Here is a 22,958-nt window from a genome sequence, read left to right as displayed (position 1 = left end):
GGCACACTATCGAATGCTTAAGTTTAATTAATGTTTTTCTTCATCCACAGGTGTTGTTGGCTTGACCTTTGTGATCAACAAGTTCCGTATCGTCAAACTCACCTCTAAGGACCAGTTTATCATCGCTTACGGCGGGCTGAGAGGAGCGATCGCCTTCTCCCTAGTGTACCTGCTGGACGAGGCACACTTCGCTATGAGGAACATGTTCCTCACCGCCATCATCACTGTCATCTTCTTCACTGTGTTTGTGCAGGTCAGTGTCCGCTTCTCACATTCAGTAAATGGAGAATATAGAATGTCATGGAAAAGTTCATTTATTTCAGTAATTCAACTCAAATTGTGAAACTTGTGTATTAAATAAATTCAATGCACACAGACTGAAGTAGTGTAAGTCTTTGGTTCTTTTGTGATGATTTTGCCTCACATTTAACAAAAACCCACCAATTCACTATCTCAACAAATTAGAATATGGTCACATGCCAATCAACTAATAAACTCAAAACACCTGCAAAGGTTTCCTGAGCCTTCAAAATCTCAGTTTGGTTCACTAGGCTACACAATCATGGGGAAGACTGCTGATCTGACAGTTGTCCAGAAGACAATCATTGACACCCTACACAAGGAGGGTAAGCTACAAATATTCATTGCCAAAGAAGCTGGCTGTTCACAGAGTGCTGCATCCAAGCATGTTAACAGAAAGTTGAGTGAAAGGAAAAAGTGTGGAAGAAAAAGATGCACAGAGAGAACCGCAGCCTTGAGAGGCTTGTCAAGCAAAATCGATTCAAGAATTTGGGTGAACTTCACAAGGAATGGACTGAGGCTGGGGTCAAGGCATCAAGAGCCCCCACACACAGACATGTCAAGGAATTTGGCTACAGTTGTCGTATTCCTCTTGTTAAGCCACTCCTGAACCACAGACAACGTCAGAGGCGTCTTACCTGGTCTAAGGAGAAGAACAAATGGACTGTTGCCCAGTGGTCCAAAGCCCTCTTTTCAGACGAGAGCAAGTTTTGTATTTCATTTGGAAACCAAGGTCCTAGAGTCTGGAGGAAGGGTGGAGAAGCTCATAGCCCAAGTTGCTTGAAGTTCAGTGATTTCATTTTCCACAGGATTTGGCACCTGCCCACACTGCCAAAAGCACCAGAATTTGGTTAAATGACCATGGTGTTGGTGTGCTTGACTGGCCAGCAAAAATGAGAAAAAAATAATAAACAAGAAACCAAAAAATGCAGATGAGCTGAAGGCCACTGTCAAAGAAACCTGGGTTTCCATACCACCTCAGCAGTGCAGCTGATCACCTCCATGCCACACCGAATTGAGGCAGTAGTTAAAGCAAAAGGAGCCCCTACCAAGTATTGAGTACATATACAGTAAACAATTCACTAAAATTGTTAAAATTCACTAAAACACTTTTTAGAATATTTAGAAGAACCAAATACTTAAACTACTTCAGTCTGTGTGCATTGAATTTATTTAATACACGAGTTTCACAATTTGAGTTGAATTACTGAAATAAATGAACTTTTGGACTGTTGCCAAATATATATATATATATATATATATACACATATATTAAAAGTTTAACAAAAAGTAAATTTTAAGGCCCTCTGAAATGTTGTATTTTTATCAAAAATTATTTATTTATAATTATGATTATTTTTTTTAACCAAATTCTGTGTTTTCCATTAATTGTATGGGTTTCTGGAAGTTTAATATTCAAAGGCATCTCAAAATAATTAATTTTATATAAAAATTTTTTTTATTATTTTATTTCTTTTTTTTTTTTTCAGAAATACTGTGTTGTGTATTTACACTTTTTTTTTTTTTTTTTTTTTTTTTTTGTTTTTGGTAAATATGGTAAATATTCCTGTAAATATTTAAATTTTTTTTTAATTTTAATTTTTTTTTTTTTTTTTTTTTTTTTTTTTAATTTTACTAGTAGTTATACTGTCATTACATAAGTAATATATTTCTGACACGTTTTTTTTCAACTTAAACTGAACTTTTATTTTGACTGGTTGCAGTTGCTAGATATTTAATAGATATATCCCCCCCATATTCTGTTTTATTTATTTTTTATTTATTTATGTAATTATTTTTTTCCCTCAAATTTATTTATTTATTTTATTCATTTATTTTTTTTTATTTTTCACACAAATTCTGTGTTTTCCATTCATTTTCTGGATTTTTAATTCTAATGGTTTCATTACAATTTAATAATCAAAGGCATCTCAAAATAATTTATTTTTAAAAAAAGCAATTTAAAATTTAATTTAATTAATTTTGTTTTAAATTAAAAGTAAAAAAAAATTATAAGTTATGTGTGCACACACGTGTATATATTTTTTTATTTTATATAAAATTTACTGATTTTAAATTTGACTTCAAATTATAAATAAATTCATATATTAATAAATAGTCAATGCAAGGATGTATCAATGTAATATTGTGAGAAAAAGAGTGATTAAATTGGCATAACACAAGCTCTAATTTGCATAATCTTGTGGACTGAATTTGAAAATGAAAATCAATAGATGAAACCATTATTTTAATCTTAATGTTTAACTGAAATGAGTGTTTAAAATTCTGCTAAAATTAGTTAAAAAATCATAAACTGAAATCTAATTTCCTTTAAGAATTTGGTGCGGGTCTAGCTTTTTGTCAACATTTGATATACTGACGTAATTGCCTCAGACTTGTTTATTGAGCATCCTTACGCTCCATCAGGTTTTGCTGGCTGCTGGATTATCGAACGCTCTCGTGTGGTTTGTTTGTTCTTGCCTTAGGCATTTTACGCCATTATTCCTTCTTTTCTGTCTCTCTCGGCTCTTTGTGAGCCCTGGTGGCTCTGATGCATGCATGAGCTGCTGAAAATGGCAATGGAGAAAGTAACCCTTATGGTTTCTGTTTTGAATGACTGATATCGTAATATGAGTCTTTCTGCTTTGTGAAAACAGTGCTACAAAGGAGCAGGACCAGCACAGAGTCTGTGTACAATACACAGAAATGATGATCCAGATCTTCACGTTTGTATCATGGATTTACTGATGGTTGATGATGTTGTGGAGTTGTTTTAGCGTGTCTGAGTGGTTTAGTGTCAATGCATCCTCAAGTTAAAGCTTTCCAGATCTATTGTAATCTTCTCATGAGAGTTTTCTGGGTTTCTGTGGGTCTTAAAAAAGGTCTTAAATAGTCTTGATCCGCCCTTCCACAATTAAATACCTTAACAAGGTCTTAAAATCTGAGCAGAAAGTCTTAATTAATTCATAAAGCCTGCAGAAACAGTAAATCCTTCATGTTTTAATGCGTCAGAAGGGTTTGCTCTCATCACCGTGACTCAAGACGACACTCTTGGGTACTCGTGTTCTTCCTGACAGTGGTGATTTACTACAGAGAATTGATTACAGGGGAAGTTTTCAGGACATTTTCTGTCCTTTGTGGAGGCTGGAAGAGTAATTGTTGTCTTCTGCTGTGTGCGCTGCTGTTGGTTGGTGTCAGGTTTTAAATAGTTCGTCTCTATCCACACATTTGAACAAGGACGTAAGAGGAAGGTCTCAGATTGCGAGGTTTGTGTTACCCCACCTGTGTTTTATGTTCAGGACGTGTTCCAGCTATTCTTTTATAGCTGTTCTTTTCTTTTCTTTTCTTTTCTTTTCTTTTCTTTTCTTTTCTTTTCTTTTCTTTTCTTTTCTTTTCTTTTATTTTTAGGTTTAAACAGTAACAAAATATCTGTTTTTTTTTTTTTAGATGTCTGCCCTTCTTTTGTTTTTATTTTATTTTATTTTATTTTATTTTATTTTTAGGTTTAAACAGTAACAAAATATCTGTTTTTTTTTTTTTTTTAGATGTCTGCCCTTCTTTTGTTTTTATTTTTATTTTTATTTTATTTTATTTTATTTTATTTTATTTTATTTTATTTTATTTTATTTTATTTTATTTTATTTTATTTTATTTTATTTTATTATTTTATTTTATTTTAGTTTTAGGTTTAGGCAGTTTTAGGTTTACCTATTTAGGGCCAGTGCATATGAGAAAATATCTTTTTTTTTTTTTTGATGTCTGCCCTTCATTATTTTTATTTTATTGCTATTTTATTGCTGTTTTATTGCTTTTTTATTTTATTGCCATTTTATTGCTTTCGTGCTATTTTAGGTTTACCTCTTTGGCGCAGGTGCATATGAGAATATCCGTTTTTTAAGATGTCTGCCCTTCATTTATTTAATTTTTAATTTTATTTTATATGATATTATTTTATATTATTTCATTTTATTTTATATTATTTATTCATTTTATTGCAGTGCTATTTTATTGCTTTCATGCTATTTTAGGTTTACCTCTTTGGCGCCAGTGCATATGGGAGAATATCTGTTTTTTTTTAGATGTCTGCCCTTCATTTATTTTATTTTATTTTATTTTATTTTATTTTATTTTATTGCAGCGCTATTTTATTGCTTTCATGCTATTTTAGGTTTACCTCTGTGGCACCAGTCAAGTCACCTTTATTTATATACCGCTTTTAACAATACAGAGAGAATATATAATGGGTTTTTTTTGTTTTGTTTTTTTTAAGATGTCTGCCATTCATTTATTTTTATTTAATTTTATTTAATTTTATCTTATTTTATTTTATTATTATTATTTTAGTGGGCCAATGCATATGAGAGAATATTTGTTTTTTAGATGTCTGCCCTTCATTTAATTTTTTACTATTTTATTTTATTTTATTTTGATTTGATTAGTATTATTTTTATTTATTTGTTTATTTATTTATTTATGCAGTGCAATGCATCTATATTTACTGCAGTGACTTTCATGTTATTTTAGGGTTTTTTTTAGGAGGCCAGTGCATATGACAGGATATGTGTTTTTTAGATGTCTTCCTTTTATTTTATTTTATTTTTATTTTACAGTCCAATGGAGCTGTATTTATTGCAATGACATTATTTTATTTTATTTTATTTTATTTTATTTTATTTTATTTTATTTTATTTTATTTTATTTTATTTTATTTTATTTTATTTTATTTTATTTTATTTTATTTGATTTGATTTGATTTTACAGTCCAGTGGAGCTGTATTTATTGCAATGATTTTATTTTATTTTATTTTACTTTACAGTCCAATGGAGCTGTATTTATTGCAATGACTTTCGTGCAGTTTTAGATATACTTCTTTGGGGCCAGTGCATATAGAAAGAGAATATCTGTTTTTTTTTAGATATCTGCCTTTATTTAATTTCATTTAATTTAATTTTACAATTCTGTCTAATGCGGTGACTTTCACACAGTCTTACAGTAGCTGCATTATTTGGGGTCACTATATACGGGTATCGATCTGTGATCTCACTGCATGAGTTCGTGCTGTTCACAGGAAGTGGAGGGTGGAGACAGTTTGCAGTGTCAGATGTGGTGATGCATTTGCTATTGCTGCATGTGGTTGAGTTTGATCTCTGCCAGCGCCTGACCTTGAGGAAAAATCCTTTTCCTGTGGAAACAACACCAATGTAATAAACGCTGCAGCGACAGTGCCATCCCTGTGTCCTTCACCATTGCTCAGCATACTCTAGTATGAAAAATTATGCATGGACAAGCGAGGACACGCTATGAATCACTTCTCGGGATGGGAGGTGCCGCCTACTGAGTGTAAATGTAATTGCTCTCTAGTCATGACCTGTAATTCATTTAATGTTCAGGAGGTTTTGGCATAGTGTTTTATTTATTTATTTGGAATCAGAATTGGAAGAAGAATTATTTCCATCTTAATCCTATATTTTTGTCTCAGAACACACACAAAACCATGTTACACTGCAGTTTTATTATTTTATTTTTTGTTTATTTTATATTGTGTTTTATGCAATAAAATGCAAATGATCCAATATTTTATTTTATTTTATTTTTATTTTATTTTTGTTTTATTTTATTTTATTTTATTTTATTTTATTTTGAATGATTAAAGTTGTATTGTTTGCATTCAAATAAGGCCATCTGTGAGCAGTCATCAATTTCCGCTCCTCTCTCTTTGTTTTGGCAGGGCATGACCATTCGACCTTTGGTGGACCTCCTGGCGGTGAAGAAGAAACAGGAAACGAAGCGATCTATTAATGAAGAGATTCACACACAGGTTCTGCTCATCTCTGAGTTCCTCCCATCTGGGATTCAGGAATATTTTATGCATTCTCAATATTCTGCCAGTCCCGAACAGATGCCATTACACAGTCTCGTTCATAATGAAGCAAGCTTGGCTGGGTTAGATGAGTTAATTGTAATAACTGAATTATTTGTTCTCTTGTTTGGGTTTGTGTAACATTCAGTACTGCTGAAGGTGAGTGTGTTTAAGTGCCACCTGCTGGTCAAATACTGCTACAGTCACAGTTTTGCAGTAAAAGAAATACAGCTTGATATATTTAGAATGACAGGTGTCAAAACACTGTAAGACCAAGTGACCAAATAAATCTCACAAAATGTGCCTAGAATGTTTCCAGGTCAAATTTCAAAGCAAAATCAAAAAATAAGAAATTACATTTTGCAATGAAAATAAGGCCCATTTTTAAACCACTAATATGATTTTTACAGTGTGACATTATTTTCATTAGAATTATGCATCATAATGCAAAATAAATTAATATAATTTTTTTAAAAAATATTGTAAAAATTCGATTTTATTTATTTGTAGTATTTACCATTTTCAGTTGAATGTAAATTTTATTTGAATTAAAAATAAATTATTTTTTATTTATTTCATTATTTATTTTTTTTAAATGCTAAATGCATTAAGGAAAATCTAAAGAGAATCACCATTAGGGAATGACAAACTTAAGTTAAACATTGTCACATTAATGAAAATTTAGCAGGAAAATGTGCTCAATTGCTATTAAAAATAATAATTTCACAATGCAAGAGATCTTAATTATTCTAAAAATGAAATCTTTAAGTAAATAAGAATGTTTCCAGAATCTTTCCAGGTCATGTTTCTATATAATTAAATTAAATTAAATTTAAATATAATTCAATTAAAATAAATGTAATTAAATTAATGCCATTTCCATTACTGTGAATTGTCTTATTTTTGATAGTGTATACTTCGCTACCTTGAATTCATGCTGATTTAATTTAAAAAATAAATGAACATTAAAATACTGTACAACATAGAATCTGAAAAGATCTACCATCAAGAAATGAGAAGTAACAAACTAAAAGGTTGCATCACATTAATGAAAATTGTGCAACATTTAATTTTCATGCAAGTGCCGCAGTTTATTATAAAATTTTGTATGAATAAATAAAGACCTATTTTGCATTGTGACATTATTTGAATGACAATTAAGCACATTCTCTTTATGCATAATAATGCATAATGCAAAAATAAATAAATAAATAAAGTAAAGTAAAATAAATAAAATTTAACAAGGAAATGACAAACTTAAGTTAAACATTGTCACATTAATGAAAATTTAGCAGGAAAATGTGCTTAATTGTCATTAAAAATAATAATTTCACAATGCAAGGGATCTTAATTATTCTAAAAATAGAATCTTTAGGTAAATAAGAATATTTTCAAAACCTTTCCTGGTCATGTTTCACACATGCAGCACAAAACAAAAAACAAAATAAAATAAAATAAAATAAAATAACATAAAACAAAATAACATAAAATGTAATATAAAATAAAATAAAATAAAATAAAATTCCCATTATTGTAAATTGTCTTATTTTTTGTAGTGTATACTTTGCTACCTTGAATTAATGCAGATTTAATTTAGAAGTAAATTAAGTTAAAATACTGTACAACACAGAATCAGAAAAGAATTACCATCAAGAATTGGGAAATAACAAACTCAAGTAAAATTAAAGCTGCAAGCAGCGATGAAAGGGCCCTCGCACCTGGGCTCACCGCCGACCGGTGGCTTTAGGGAAACAGTGAACGGTGGGCACTATGCTTTTAATATAGTAAACATAGGAGGAATATGTCAAAGTCATTTAGCTGCCAGCTGGTGGCGCTATGCCTGCAACTGAATATTGGCATGTAGATGTGTTCAGGCCAGGACTCTTATTGAACGTGAAGTTTGGGGCAGATCGGACATTGTGTTGCTGAGTTACAACAACTTCCTCTTTCATGGCATTAATAGCATGCATTAACACTTAGTGAGTGTTTCTAGCATGTTTAGCACAATATGGCATATTTTGCTGTGCTTTTAATAGTCCATCACAGTGTTAAACATGTCACTTCCGGTTGCCAGCAGGTGGCGCTATGATTATAACTGAATATGGGCATCTTCAGGCCAGGACTCTTATCAAACATGTGAAGTTTGGGGCAGATTGGACATTGTTTGCATGAATTACAATAACTTCCTGTTTCATGGCTTTAACAACATGCTTTAGCACTTAGTAAGTGTTGCTAGCATGTTTGAGCATGTTTTAACAAGTTTAGCACTCAATGGTTTATTTTAGTGTGTTGTTAATAGTGTATCGCAGTGTTAAACATGTCACTTCCTGTTGACAGTAGGTGGCGCTATGGCAATAACTGAATATTGGTATGGGCATGTGTTCAGGCCAGGACTCTTATCAAACATGTTACGTTTGGGGCAGATTGGACATTGCATGCCTGAGTTCCCTGGTGAAAAAAACAGCATATGCTGGTAGGTATGTTTTGATGCTGGAATGCTGGTTAGGTAGGTTTTGATGCTGGTTTAAGATGGTCCTTTGCTGGATTATGCTGGTCCTTAGCTGGTTTATGCTGGACCAGCATAAACCAGCTAAGGACCAGCTTAAACCAGCATCAACACCTACCTAACCAGCATCCCAGCATCAAAACATACCTACCAGCATATGCTGTTTTTTTCACCAGGGTTACAGTAACTTCCTGTTTCATTGCATTAATATCATGCTTTAACACTTAGCTAAGTGTTGCTAACATGTTTTAACATGTTTCTAGCATGATGCTACCCTATTTAACACTTGCTGATACTTTTTAATATGTTGCTAGACATCCATAATAGTATTATATGTGTCACTTCCTGTTGTCAGCAGGTGGCGCTATGACTATAACTGAATATTGGCATGTAAATGTGTTCAGGCCAGGACTCTTATCAAACACGTTAAGTTTGGGGCAGATTGTACATTGCGTGCCTGAGTTACAGTAATTTTCAGTTTCAATGTATTATTAGCATGCTTTAGCAAATTAGCTAAGTGTTGCTAGCATGCTTCACTGTGTTTGTAGCATGTTGCATGTTAAGTTTGGGGCAGATTGGACATTGCATGCCTGAGTTACAGTAACTTCCTGTTTAATTGCGTTAATAGCATGCTTTAGCTCTTAGCTAAGTGTTGCTAACATGTTATAGCATGTTTCTAGCATGTTGTTAGCCTATTTAAAACTTGCTAACGCTTTTTAGTTGCTAGGAGTCCGTAACAGCATTAAACATGTTACTTCCTGTTGTCAGCAGGTGGCGCTATGACTATAACTGAATATGGGAACTGACATGTGTTCAGGACCGGACTAATATCAAACGTGTGAAGTTTGAGGCAGATCAGACATTGTTTGCCTGAGTTACAGCAACTTCCTTTTTCATGGCGAAACATCGAAATTTGTCAGGCCGCCACGGACACGCCCTTCGACGAAAACTCTAGATCTTCGCAATTTAGCATCGCGAAGGCCTTATGATAACACTCAGCAAATTTAAAGATGATCGGATTAAAACTGTAGGAGGAGTTCGTTAAAGTACGAGGCCTGAAAATGGCAAAAACTGCACAAAAATCGTACAGGAAATTCAATGTAACGGACTTCCTGTTGGATTTAGGATGTTGTACCAGGAGACTTTTTTGTAGGTATTGGTGTGTTACACATGTGTACCGAGTTTCATACATGTACGTGAAAAACACCTCGAGGCGCACTCCGTTTAAATTTTATAGGTAGCACTATCGAGCCATTTTGACACACCCACTTCTGAAACCAATATCAGATGTAAATTTTCGCCAGGACTGACGTGTGTGCAAAGTTTCGTGAGTTTTTGAGCATGTTTAGGCCCTCAAAAAGACTTTTTACTTTGGAGAAGAAGAAGAATTCCAATAGGGTCCTCGCACTGCAGTGCTCGGGCCCTAATTAATGACAAGTGTGCAACATTTAATTTTCATGAAAGTGTTACAATGCAAAAAGAAAAACATAATACAGCCTTTTAAAATCAAACTGTATGTATACATTAAGTGTATCATAGAGACTTGAGAACCAGACTTGACCACCCAGAACGCTTTAGGAACCGCTTGACAACTTGTGCACCCATTGAAAACCGTATGAGATTGTGGGATGTAATTCTTACAGTGAGTTCTGGCTAATCAAACACACACAGTTTGTTGAAGCAGTGACTCATGTGTTTATGTCTGAGAAACGCTTCCCTAATAAACGCACTGAGCCGAGTAAATGTTTCAACATTAAACATCAAGAGCATGAGTGCAGTGCTCAGTAAACAGTGACATCTCGGTTATAAATGGGCAGATTAAATCAATATTTGTCCACAGCTGGGAGCGTTGAAAACATAATCACATAATGACACCAACAATGAGACCAAAACCAGTGAAATATCACTGCTCTCGATGCCAAATTTTATATCACAGCGACAAATAATATGCTACTGAATAATACATTTTTATGTTAAAAAAAAAAAAAAAAAGTTGAATGTGAACATACATGTTGACTAAGTACATTAACATATTATCTAGCCATTGCGTAAGTATGTAAAGTATGTTCTCTAGTTTAGTTTTCATGTTTGATTGTGAAATATCAACTCGATTATTTACACAATGCATTAAAAAATATATATATAGACTACCAGTCAAAAGTTTTTGAACAGTACGATTTTGATGTTTTTTTTAAGTCTCTTTTGCTCATCAACCCTGCATTTATGTGATCCAAAGTACAGAAAAAAACAGAACAATTTTGAAATATTTTTTACTGTTTAAAGTACCTGATTTCTATTTAAATATATTTTACAATGTAATTTATTTCTGTGATCAAAGCTGAATTTTCAGCGTCATTACTCCAGTTTTCACTTTCACATGATTTGCTGTTCAAGAATTATTATTATTATTATTATTATTATTATTATTATTATTATTATTATTATTAGTAGTAGTAGTAGTAGTAGTAGTAGTAGTAGTATTAGTATTATTATTATTATTATCATCAATATTTAAAACAGTTGAGTACATTTTTGTCAGGATTCTTTGATGAATAGAAAGATCCAGTGATCACCATTTATCTGAAATAAAAAGCTTTTGTAACATTATACACTATACCATTCTCATAAATATATATAAATATACATATACCATTCAAAAACTTAAAAAAGAAATTATAGAAATTAATACTTTTATTTAGCAAGGATTCTTTAAATTGATCAAAAGTGATGATACAGGCATTTATAATGTTATAAAAGATTTCTATTTCAGTTCTGTTCTTCTGAACTTTCTATTCATCAAAGAAACCTGAAAAAAACTGAAATAATAATTTAATAATAATTAATAGAATGCATATGAAGTGTGGAATGTCTAAGGAATTTAGAGAATGTGTGCGCTTTATGGAATGCATGTAGAATTTGGAATATGTGTGGAATTTGACTAAAATACATGGAATTTTTGGGATATGTATAGACTTTATATGCATACCACATTCTCCACAGTACATACATATTCCAGTCAAATTCCACACATTCTCTAAATTCCATATATTATTATTATTATTATTATTATTATTATGTTTTCAATATAATAATAACAATAATTATAATAATAATACATGTTTTTTGAGCAGCAAATCAGAATATTGGAATGATTCCTGAAGGATCATGTGACAAGTAATGATGCTAAAAATTCAGCTTTGAAATCACAGAAATAAATTACATTTTAAAATGTATTCAAATAGTAAACAGCTATTTTAAACAGTAAAAATATTTTAGCATTTTACTGTTTTGCTGTACTTTGGATTACATAAATGCAGGCTTGGTGAGCGGAAGAGACTTCTCAAAATATGTATTTAATTCATTTAAAATGTAATGCAAGTGTGTATATATATATATATATATATATATTATACAAGTTTAATATGAATGTTCTTTAGGAAAAGCAGTAGGCAGTTTGCATGACAGACATGAGCTTGGATCCACTCCACAAAAGTCAGTACAGAACATTTTGCCCACAAATTGGCATTTATTCATCACTTATAAAGCTGATTGTTGCTAAAAATTCAGCTTTGAAATCACAGAAATAAATTACATTTTAAAATGTATTCAAATAGTAAACAGCTATTTTAAACAGTAAAAATATTTTAGCATTTTACTGTTTTGCTGTACTTTGGATTACATAAATGCAGGCTTGGTGAGCGGAAGAGACTTCTCAAAATATGTATTTAATTCATTTAAAATGTAATGCAAGTGTATATATATATATATATTATACAAGTTTAATATGAATGTTCTTTAGGAAAAGCAGTAGGCAGTTTGCATGACAGACATGAGCTTGGATCCACTCCACAAAAGTCAGTACAGAACATTTTGCCCACAAATTGGCATTTATTCATCACTTATAAAGCTGATTGTTGCTATGGAAACACCAATTTGCATGAGTGTCTCATTTGTTTAATGCTGTGAGTGACTGGCAGAAATCTCTCCTCTGTCCACTTGATAATGCTCATCATCAACATCATGTTCAGCTGCAGCTTCTGTTTATAATATAATCTCTGCGTTATTGATTGATTAATTGTAGTTCATGTTTCCTAAATAGCATTTAAATTCTCATTTTCTTGTTTTTTTTAGTTTTTGGACCATCTGCTAACCGGCATCGAGGACATCTGTGGACATTACGGACATCATCACTGGAAGGACAAGTGCGTACTTAACTCGTGAAAGTCAAATTTGGCTTTTCTGTGAGAAATTTTTGAAGTCTGTATGAAATCAGAATGACTTCTAAGTCTGGTCTTGATGATGTAGATGCAATGTGTATTTTGAATGAGTGATGTCAATGATATTTAGATGATATTTTGAAACCAGGTGTGTTTTTTTGTTTAGTTGGTTGAGTTCACAAATCTTTCATTCTAATATACTGTGCTGTTACAGCATAGAAAGTGAATTATAGGATCTATTTTGGGATCGGAGATGAAGTTTTGTTCATTTCATTTCAGTGCAGTGTTACGTCAGTATGTTCCACAGATTTCAGACAGAGCAATGGTGTTTCTCTGCCGCTAATGATGCTGGAGGCAGGGGTTTGTCATCTGGATAAAAATAACCACAAACCACAAAAAAGCTTCACCATTTCCTTTTTATTTCCAGGCTGAATCGGTTCAATAAGAAGTACGTGAAGAAGTGCCTGATAGCGGGTGAGCGTTCTAAAGAACCGCAGCTGATCGCCTTCTACCACAAGATGGAGATGAAGCAGGCCATCGAGCTGGTGGAGAGCGGCGGTGGAGCCAAGCTGCCTTCTGCCCTGCCGTCCACCGTCTCCATGCAGTGAGTGTTTCCAACCACCCACCTGTTTCAGAATTTATGGACTGTAGATAGAATATATGGAATTTGTAGAACTGAATTGAAGTAGTGATTATAGCACATTTTTCGGTGTATGGAATGCATGGAGAATATGTGGAATGCATGCATGATATAGAATGCATATTGAATGTGTAAGGAATTTAGAGAATGTGTGGAATTTGACTAAAATACATGGAATTTTTGGAGTATGTATGGACTTTAGAGAATGCATGGGGAATGTGGAATGTATAAAATGTGTGGAATGCATGTAGAGTGTGGACTGTCTAAAGAATTCATATAATGCATGAGTAATATGTGGAATGTATGAAGTGTGGAATGTCTAAGGAGTTTAGAGAATGTGTGTGGTTTATGGAATGCATGTAGAATTTGGAATATGTATGGAATTTAGAGAATGTGTGGAATTTTACTAAAATGAATGGAATTTTTGGAATATGTATGGACTTTATATGCATTCCACATTCTCCACTGTCCATATATATTCCAAAAATGTCCATGTATTTTAGTCAAATTCCACACATTCTCTAAATTCCATACATATTCCAAATTCTGCATACATTCCACATATTCCTCACACATTATATAAATTCTTTACACATTCCACACTCTATATGCATTCCACGTTCTCCATGCAATTTTGAATATATGCATTTCAGAAATTGCATGCGTTCCACACATTCTCTAAATTCCATACATATTCCAAATTCTACATGCATTCCATAAATTGCATAAATTCCACATATTCCTCATGCATTCTATAAATTCATTACACATTTCACATTCTACTGTATATACATTCCACATTCTCGGTGCATTCTTTAGAGTATGGAATGTGTAAATTTACATAATGCATGAGGAATATGTGGAATTTATGGAATGCATGTAGAATTTGGAATATATGCATTCCATAAATTGCATACATTCCACACATTCTCTAGATTCCATACATATTCCAAATTCTACATGCATGCTATAAATTGCATAAATTCCACATATTCCTCATGCATTTTATAAATTCTTTACACATTCCACATTCTACTGTATATGCATTCCACATTCTCCATACATTCTCTAAAGTCTATACATATTCCAAAAATTCCATGTATTTTAGTCAAATCCCACACATTTTCTAAATTCCATACGTATTCCAAATTCTACATGCATTTCATAAATTGTGTAAATCCCACATAATCCTCATGCATTCTATAAATTCTTTACACATTCCACATTCTACTGTATATGCATTCCACATTCTTCATGTATTCTCTAAAGTTCATGCATATTTCAAAAATTCCATGTATTTTAGTCAAATTCCACACATTCTCTAAATTCCATACATATTCCAAATTCTACATGCATTCCATAAATTGCATACATTCCACATTTCCTCATGCATTATATAAATTCTTTACACATTCCACACTCTAAATGCATTCCACATTCGCCATGCACTCTTTAGAGGAATGTGTAAAGAATTTATAGAATGCATGAGGAATATGTGGAATTTAGGCAATTTGTGGAATGTATGCAAATTATGGAATGCATATAATGCCCAAAAAATGTTTGGAATGCAGTTTTATGTAAAACAGAGAATGTGGAATGTCTCGAAGGTTTAAGGAATTTCTAAAATGCATGGAGTTTGTGTGGAATTTCTATAATGTACAGAACTTATGGAATTCATAGAATTTGTGGAATTTGTTTTTTTCCAGGAACATCCAGCCCAAGAAGCCTCCTCAGGACCGTGCGCTGCCGCAGCTCTCCAAGGCTCGTGAGGAAGAGATCAGGAAGATCCTGCGCACCAACCTGCAGAGGACCCGCCAGAGAGTGAGCGCTCGGCACTTCCTGTTCCTGTTTTTTTTTTTTTTTTATATACATCTAATTGTGATGGAGTTGGATCAAGCTAAACTACCTCCTGTATTTTCAGCTGCGCTCGTACAACAGACACACACTGGTTGCTGATCCGTATGAGGACGGCTGGAACGAGATCCTCATCAAACGGAAGAAAATGATGGAGCTGGAAAAGAAGGTTTGATGTTAATTATAGATCAATGCATCACTGGATACAACCAGATTATCACTATCTAAAATATTAAATATGAATCATCTCAGTTGATCGCTATTTGACACAAAAGAGCTGCCTGTCCTGGTAGGTGGAATATGCTTTATTAATTGCCATTGAATGTCACCGTTAAACGATTTGTCTCTGTACTTTTAGATATCACAGATGAACAATTACCTCACTGTTCCTGCTCATCCCCCTGATTCACCCACCATCGCTCGAGCTCGACTGGCTTCAGGTGAGGCGGCCGTTTATTCTGCTCTATCACTGATATACGAGTTGAGGATCCTTTTGTGTCTCTGAAATCTTTGTCTTTTGTTCTGAGTGGATTCAGCCTCAGGTCTTTCCCCTCTCAATGAATGTGCAGTGAATTGACAATTATTCAGGTTAGAGTTGATGTGCAGCGCCCCCTAGTGAGCAACACTTTTAAGTTCAACACAGTCAAGCCATATTCCATACAAAGATCTATGTACTTGTTTGTGCAATAAAATTGTGGTAAATGGATATTAACGACCATTTTAATCATGAAAGAAATCAGTCAACATGGAAAGAGACTGAAAGAAATATTACATTACTGTGGTTTACAGTAGTAAAAATAACTGTAGTTCCTAGGCATAAGTTATAAATAGCATGGTGCTTTCTTTTGAGGGCTATCATTTAAAAAAAATAATTTTTTTTTTGAAAAGCAAAATTTAGTGAGAAAATAATTAGGTTAACCTCATTGAATTGTTAGATTTTTGCTTCAAAAAAAACAAAAAACACTATAGGATTAAAAAAAAATAAAGAAAAAAGACTTCATATCTTTTTTATTATGCATATTATAAAAATTGTTATACTTATGCTTTTAAATAAATTCATCTTTGAATAAAGAAGTGATATTCTTTTATTTATATACTATAATAACATTTATACATTTTAGTTTAATTTTAGCTTAAGTTCAGTATTTTTGTCTTATCTAAATAACGTTAAATAAACTTAAAAAGAAGAAGAAAACTAAAAACTATTTGCCAATAAATAAAAATAAAGAGAAAAGTTCTTTATATCTTAATATAATACATATTATATCAATTACTATACTTATGTTTTTTAATTAAATTGATCTTTAAATAAAAGTGATATTTTTACTTAATGTATTTTTACATTTTCTTGAAAAGCACAGCTTAGTAAGATTAGTTATTATATTTTTCTAACCCCATTTTAATAGTGTTAATTTTTGCAGAAACCTCTTGAAATTTGATTAAATTTTTACTTCCAACAAGAAAACTATTTGCCAATAAATTAAAAAAATAAATAAATAGAAAAGTTCTTTATATCTTAATATAATGCATATTATATCAATAACTGTACTTATGCTTTTTAATTAAATTAATCTTTGAATAACGAAGTGATATTTTTACTTTTATTTATATGCTATAATATTTATACTTTTTTGTTAGCTTTTTATATTTTAATTTTAATTTTTAGTTCAATATTTTTGTCTTATTTAAATAACCTTAAACTTAAATATACTTACATTTTCTTGAAAAGCACATTTTAATAGGATATATTTTTAAATATTTGTCTAACCCCATATTAATAAATAGTTTTTTTTTGTTTTTTGTTTTTTTTTGATAACTTCTTTAAATTTGATTACATCTTTACTTCCAACCAGAAAACTATAACCAACGAAGTAAAAAACAAAATAATAATTATTCTGTATAATTATTTATATTAACGCTCAAGTAAATTTATCTTTGTATCATTAGTATTATTTAAATGCTGTGATATTTTTCAATATTTTTTATTTTAATTTTAGTTTGTTTTAGTAATGTTGTGTTTGTTTTTATTTTTGTGTATTTTTTTTATTTCACTTTTTTTTTTTTTTTTTTTTTTTCAGTAATTTTATTACTTTAACCAATTTAAGTAATTTACGTCTAAGTTTTTCATATAGTACTTATAGTATATTTTATTTTAGCTTTGTTTCAATTAACGAAAACAACTTCTTTAATAGCTTTAATTTAAGTTTTATATAACAACACTAGAATAAAGTACTGATTTTCTGTGTAGCATCTATTCTATACTATATACTATAGTTCCTGATTGCTTCTTCCCACAGACCCTCAAGCTTGGGGCATCAAGTCCATGACAGAAAGCATCCCCACCATTAAAGTGGACCTCGCCTCACCGCAGAGCCCAGAGTCCGTCAACGTGGTGGACGAGTTTGGCAAGAAGGGAAGCCAGCCGAAGGTGAGCGAAGAGGATGAAGCCGGCCTCACCATGAAAGTTCCCTCTCCTGCGAAGCAGAGAAAGGACAAGAAGCCCGACGAGGATGACGACAAAGAGCCACAGCAACGGCTCATGCGCTGTCTCAGCGACCCGGGCCCCGCCCCCGAAGAGGAAGACGAGGACGAGCCTTTCCTCCCCTAAGAAAGCAAGCGTCTGTCCTAAGGAGGACGAACGAGCTCCGGCCGCCTCCTCAAGGACGTCCCGGGGATCATTAACTGTTGTAACACAGAGGACAGATGTTTAATCTGTAGGAAGCCAAAACGAGAACGTCAGGAAAATGAACCAAAATAAAGGAAATGAAAGGGAGTGATCAAAATAAGCCATTGATTTTATTTTTGTTTATCATTGCTCTTTTCATTTGAAGCCTAACACTGTCCGTACCAGGCGTGATGCGACTCAGATCCTAAGCGATGAGTGATTGAGTTTCAGGTTTATTATTTCCGGTCGCATCACGTCCGGTTCGGAAGTAAACGTTCCCGTCCGGCATTTGCTACGGAATAGTAATATTCCACACGAGGGGAACGGATCTATGCATTACCAAAGGGTCGCACTGTTCAGTCTATTCAGGTGAAACGCTTCTGTTGTCATTTTGGTGCATTAATGCATTTTCTAGTTCACGATGCTTTTGTGTTCGTTCACATGAATTGCCTTTGTTTTCGTGATGCGAGTATCACATTTTACCTCTAGGGGAATTAGTTTTGTTTATCAGGAGCAATACAAAACTGGCCTTTCTTATAGTTATCATACAGATGGTGCGTATTTACACTGGCTTATTACATCGTCCCACACCTGGAGGAACATTTAAGTCACGCTCCATTTGCAGTGCACATAACAAACCTGAGAAACAACTATGTTCATTGTGATTGCACAAAGAGATTTACATATGTAAAGACTTTATTTTACACCAAAAACGTGGATTGACCAGTTTGATTGGTTGTGATCGTGTTTCCTGTTTTCTTTGCTCGTACTTTATATCAAAGAACATTTTGTTCTAATAGTCTTTAACTCCCTTTAAATGCACTCAAGCGCTTTGGTGAGCGGTCATGAGCACTCTAAAAAAAAAACATATGGACCGTCATATCAGCAAATCTTGATTTAAAGGAATAGTTCATGCAGAAAGAACACACTTCTGTCATTATTTGCACACCTTTGTTTCATTCCAAACAAATTTTTTGTTTGTTTTTTTTGTTTTTTTTCCCTCCACCTTGGAAAGACAAATGTTGACCCCATTTGTTGATCTCCAAAAAGCATCTTGAAAGTATCCAAACTGTCATCTGTAGGATTTTATACATTATATTCCAATTCTTCTGAAGTCATACATTTATAGAAGCCCATTTCTACCTCAAAACGTCATGGTAAATCATAATGACACAGAATGAAAATATGAGATACTAAATCATTAAAGTGAGGATAAAGGTATAATTTTGACATAGTATCTCATGTTTTGACTGTTGATGTTGTAATTATAACACACTAAGTGAAAAGTCAAAATTATGGGACAAAAAGCTGCAATTATGATTGAGTCAAAAACAATGAAATACAAAGTCATATTAATGAGATCAAAATACATAATTTTGACATAAAAATCTAAATATAATGTAGCAAGTCAGAATTATGACATACCAAGACAAATTTATGATAAAAACTGTTACAAATTAATTATGTGATAAACCATAATTGAAATAAAACATCAATATATGAGAAACTAAGTCAGAATTATGACATACTAAAACAAATTTATGACTAAAGGCTATTATAAAGTCGAAGTTATGAGATGGAAAGTCAAAAATTGACAAAGTTGAAAATGAAAAAAAAAAATCAAAATGGACAGTGTCATAATTATGATGAGTTAAAACTGAGATAAAAAGTAAAAATGATGTCAGTCAAAATATAAGATACTAAGTCATAAATCTGAGATAAAAAGTCAGAATTATGTCATGCTAAGATACATTTATGGTAAAAACTATTATAAAGTCGAGATTAAAAAGTCATAGTGAGTCATAATTATGAGATAAGCCATAATTGACATAAAAAATTAAAATATGAGATACTAAGTCAGAATTATGACATACTAAGACAAATTTATCATAAAAACTATATAAAGTTGAAATTATGAGATAGAAAGTCAATTGACAAAACATCAAACTATCAGATACTAAGTGAGAATTATGAGATAGAAAGTTAGATTTATGACATACTAAGACAAATTTATGATAAAAACAGTCAAAATTGACAAAGTTGAAATTATGAGAAGTCAAAATTGACAGTCATAATTATGGCGCAGTAAATAAGTATGAGATAAAAAATTGAAATTATGACAAGTCAAAACTATGATATAAAACGTAAAAATGATGAGAAAGTCATAATGTTAGTTAAAATATGGGATACTGAGTCAGAATTATAAGATAAGCCATAATTTATATAACAAATGAAAACTAAGAATTATGAGATACTAAGAATTATGACATATTAAGACAAATTTGTCATAAAAACTATATAAATTTGAAATTATGAGAGTCATAATTGACAAAACTTCAAAATATTAGATGCTAAGTGAGAATTATGAAATGTATAAATTAAAATATGAGATACTAAGTCAGAATTATGACACAGTAAGACAAATTTATCATAAAAACTGTTGCAAATAATTGAGAAACCATAATTGACATGCAACAAAAATGAGATATTAAGTGAGAATTATGAGATAAAAAGTTAGAATTATGAGAGTAAATCAAATTTATGAGATTGTCAAAACTGACAAAAGTTGAAATTGCGATAATAATTGACATAAAAAACTTAAAAAATAAAAATAAAAAAAAACTATTGCATATAATTGAGAAACCATAATTGACATGCAACATAAAAATATGAGATATTAAGTCAGAATTATGAGATAAAAAGTCAGAATTATGACATACTAAGACAAATTAATGATAAAAACGAAATATTTGAGAAACCACAATTGACATGCAACATCAAAATATGAGATATTAAGTCAGAATTATGACATATTTAAGACAAATTTATGATGATAACTCTTACAAATTCGAAATTATGAGAAGTCGAAATTGACAAAAGTTGAAATTGAGATAATCATTGACAAAAAAACTATTGCAAATAATTGAGGAACCATAATTGACATGCAACATCAAAATTAAAATTTTAAGTGAGAATTATGAGATAAAAAGTCAGAATTATGACATGCTTAGACAAATTAATGATAAAAACTATTGCAAATAACTGAGAAACCATAATTGACATGCAACATAAAATTTGAGATATTAAGTCAGAATTATGAGATAAAAGGTCAGAATTATGACATACTAAGACAAATTTATAATAAAAACTTACTAATTCGAAATTATGAGAAGTCGAAATTGACAAAAGTTGAAATTGAGATAATAATTGACGTAAAGAAAACTTAAAAAAAAAAAAAAACTATTGCAAATAATTGAGAAACCATAATTGACATACAACATCAAAATTAAAATATGAGATATTAAGTCAGAATTATGAGATTAAAAAGTCAGAATTATGACATACAAAGACAAATTAATGATAAAAACTGTTGCAAATATTTGAGAAACCATAATTGACGTACAACATCAAAATGAGATATTAAGGCAGAATTATGAGATACTAAGACAAATTTATGTCGAGTCGAAATTAAGAGAGAAAGTTGAAATTCAGTATGAGACAGTAGGTCAAATTTGACTTTTTAAGTCAAAAATAAAAAATAAAAAAAGTGGAAATTAGGACAAAAGGTGAAAAATGTGGGATAAAAACTCATAACAAAGTCAAAATTGATATACAAAGCTGAAATTATGATTTAAATTGGTAACTGTGAGATAGTCATAGTCATAATGTTGACTTGATTTGTCAGAAATGGGTTTCTATAGTAAAGACGTGATGAAGCGGAGTAAATGAAGCCATTTATCTTTTTTTTTGGGTGAATTATTCCTTTAATACCTGCAGATTGACACTTTCCTGAAACCCTTCATCATGTAGCTCTGCTTTCACACACATGCACACACGCATATATTTACTGCCAAGTGTGATGGAAACATGAGTCCGGAAGTGTTGATTTGTGTTGCATGACCCCCAAACAGTGTGATTGTATCCCGAAAGAACTATGCAGAGTCTGGATTCTGAATTGTATGAATTATTCCCTTTAAAGCCTTTGCACCTCCACTATCAAAACACCGGCCTTTGATTCTCCTGCAACTTGGAGGTGCGATGCATATTTGAAAAAGAATCAATAATATATCAAAATCAGAAAGTCTTTTGCATGCACAGAGAGTAGATTAGTCTTATTTTAATGTGAGATGATGTGATCAAATCATATCTATATATTTTGCATATGTGAACTCTAAAGGTCCATAGATGTCTATATTCTGCTTTGAAGTATTACAGTGCTAACTGACCAGTCATTTTGCATTTTACTTTTGCCTTTGACAAGAGAGGACGTCTCTTCTGCCTTCATCATCAGATTGGGTTCATTCAGTGGAGGGGGTTTCTGCTGGTTTGGGGTGTTTAGTCAGATTCAGGGGTTTGTGCATAAGCTGGTTTTCATCTCACCTGATGTGTTGTGCTTGATGAATGTTCGCGGCCGTCGTGCCGCGATGTAAACGCAGTTACGGCAGGACGCCTTGATGTGCGTTGACTGCAGTATTCACATCATGAAGAGGAGAGGTGGAAAACATTTTTAAAAAGAATATTGTAGTCACAAATAAAAATTCTGTCATTATATACTCAACCTTGTTTAGTCGCAAGCCTGTATGCTGTTATTTTTAAAAGATCTTAATGCAGCTTTGTGTTGCATGGGAAAAAATGTGTGTATGGGTTTGCAACCAGTGTTAATTTAGTGTCGTTGAAATGCTATTATAGTTTCTATTAATATTTTGAATTATGTTTATATTTTATTTTATTTTAGTAATTTTTTTTTCTATTCTGTTGTGTTTCTGTTTTTTTTTTTTTTTTTTTTGTTACTTTAGTACATCAAGTTAAACTAAAAAAATAAGTGTTGCCTCGGGAACTAGCTAAAATGATTAATTTGTTAATATTTATTTTATGTCATGTAAAACACTTTATGGTTTTAGTTTTTTTTATTACT

General features: G+C 31.8%; 1 protein-coding gene across 2 annotated transcripts in view; it reads left to right on the top strand.

The window, feature by feature from the left end:
* The window catches only part of slc9a1a (solute carrier family 9 member A1a), a 50,595-nt gene extending 29,302 nt beyond the window's left edge, over positions 1 to 21,293 (top strand). For both annotated transcript variants that reach the window (XM_051131217.1, XM_051131218.1), the window contains exons 5-12: positions 51 to 253; positions 6,030 to 6,119; positions 12,799 to 12,869; positions 13,312 to 13,488; positions 15,231 to 15,345; positions 15,446 to 15,547; positions 15,737 to 15,818; positions 17,676 to 21,293. In XM_051131217.1, the coding sequence (XP_050987174.1) occupies positions 51 to 253; positions 6,030 to 6,119; positions 12,799 to 12,869; positions 13,312 to 13,488; positions 15,231 to 15,345; positions 15,446 to 15,547; positions 15,737 to 15,818; positions 17,676 to 17,986 (1,151 nt within the window). In that variant the 3' untranslated portion in view covers positions 17,987 to 21,293. The remainder of the gene's footprint in view (positions 1 to 50; positions 254 to 6,029; positions 6,120 to 12,798; positions 12,870 to 13,311; positions 13,489 to 15,230; positions 15,346 to 15,445; positions 15,548 to 15,736; positions 15,819 to 17,675) is intronic.
* Positions 21,294 to 22,958: the final 1,665 nt, after the last annotated feature.

This window comes from Labeo rohita, chromosome 16, assembly GCF_022985175.1.
Source record: "Labeo rohita strain BAU-BD-2019 chromosome 16, IGBB_LRoh.1.0, whole genome shotgun sequence".
NCBI lineage: Eukaryota > Metazoa > Chordata > Actinopteri > Cypriniformes > Cyprinidae > Labeo > Labeo rohita.
The sequence above is the reverse complement of the archived record's forward strand: the minus strand, read 5'-3'. Positions and strand labels throughout refer to the sequence as shown.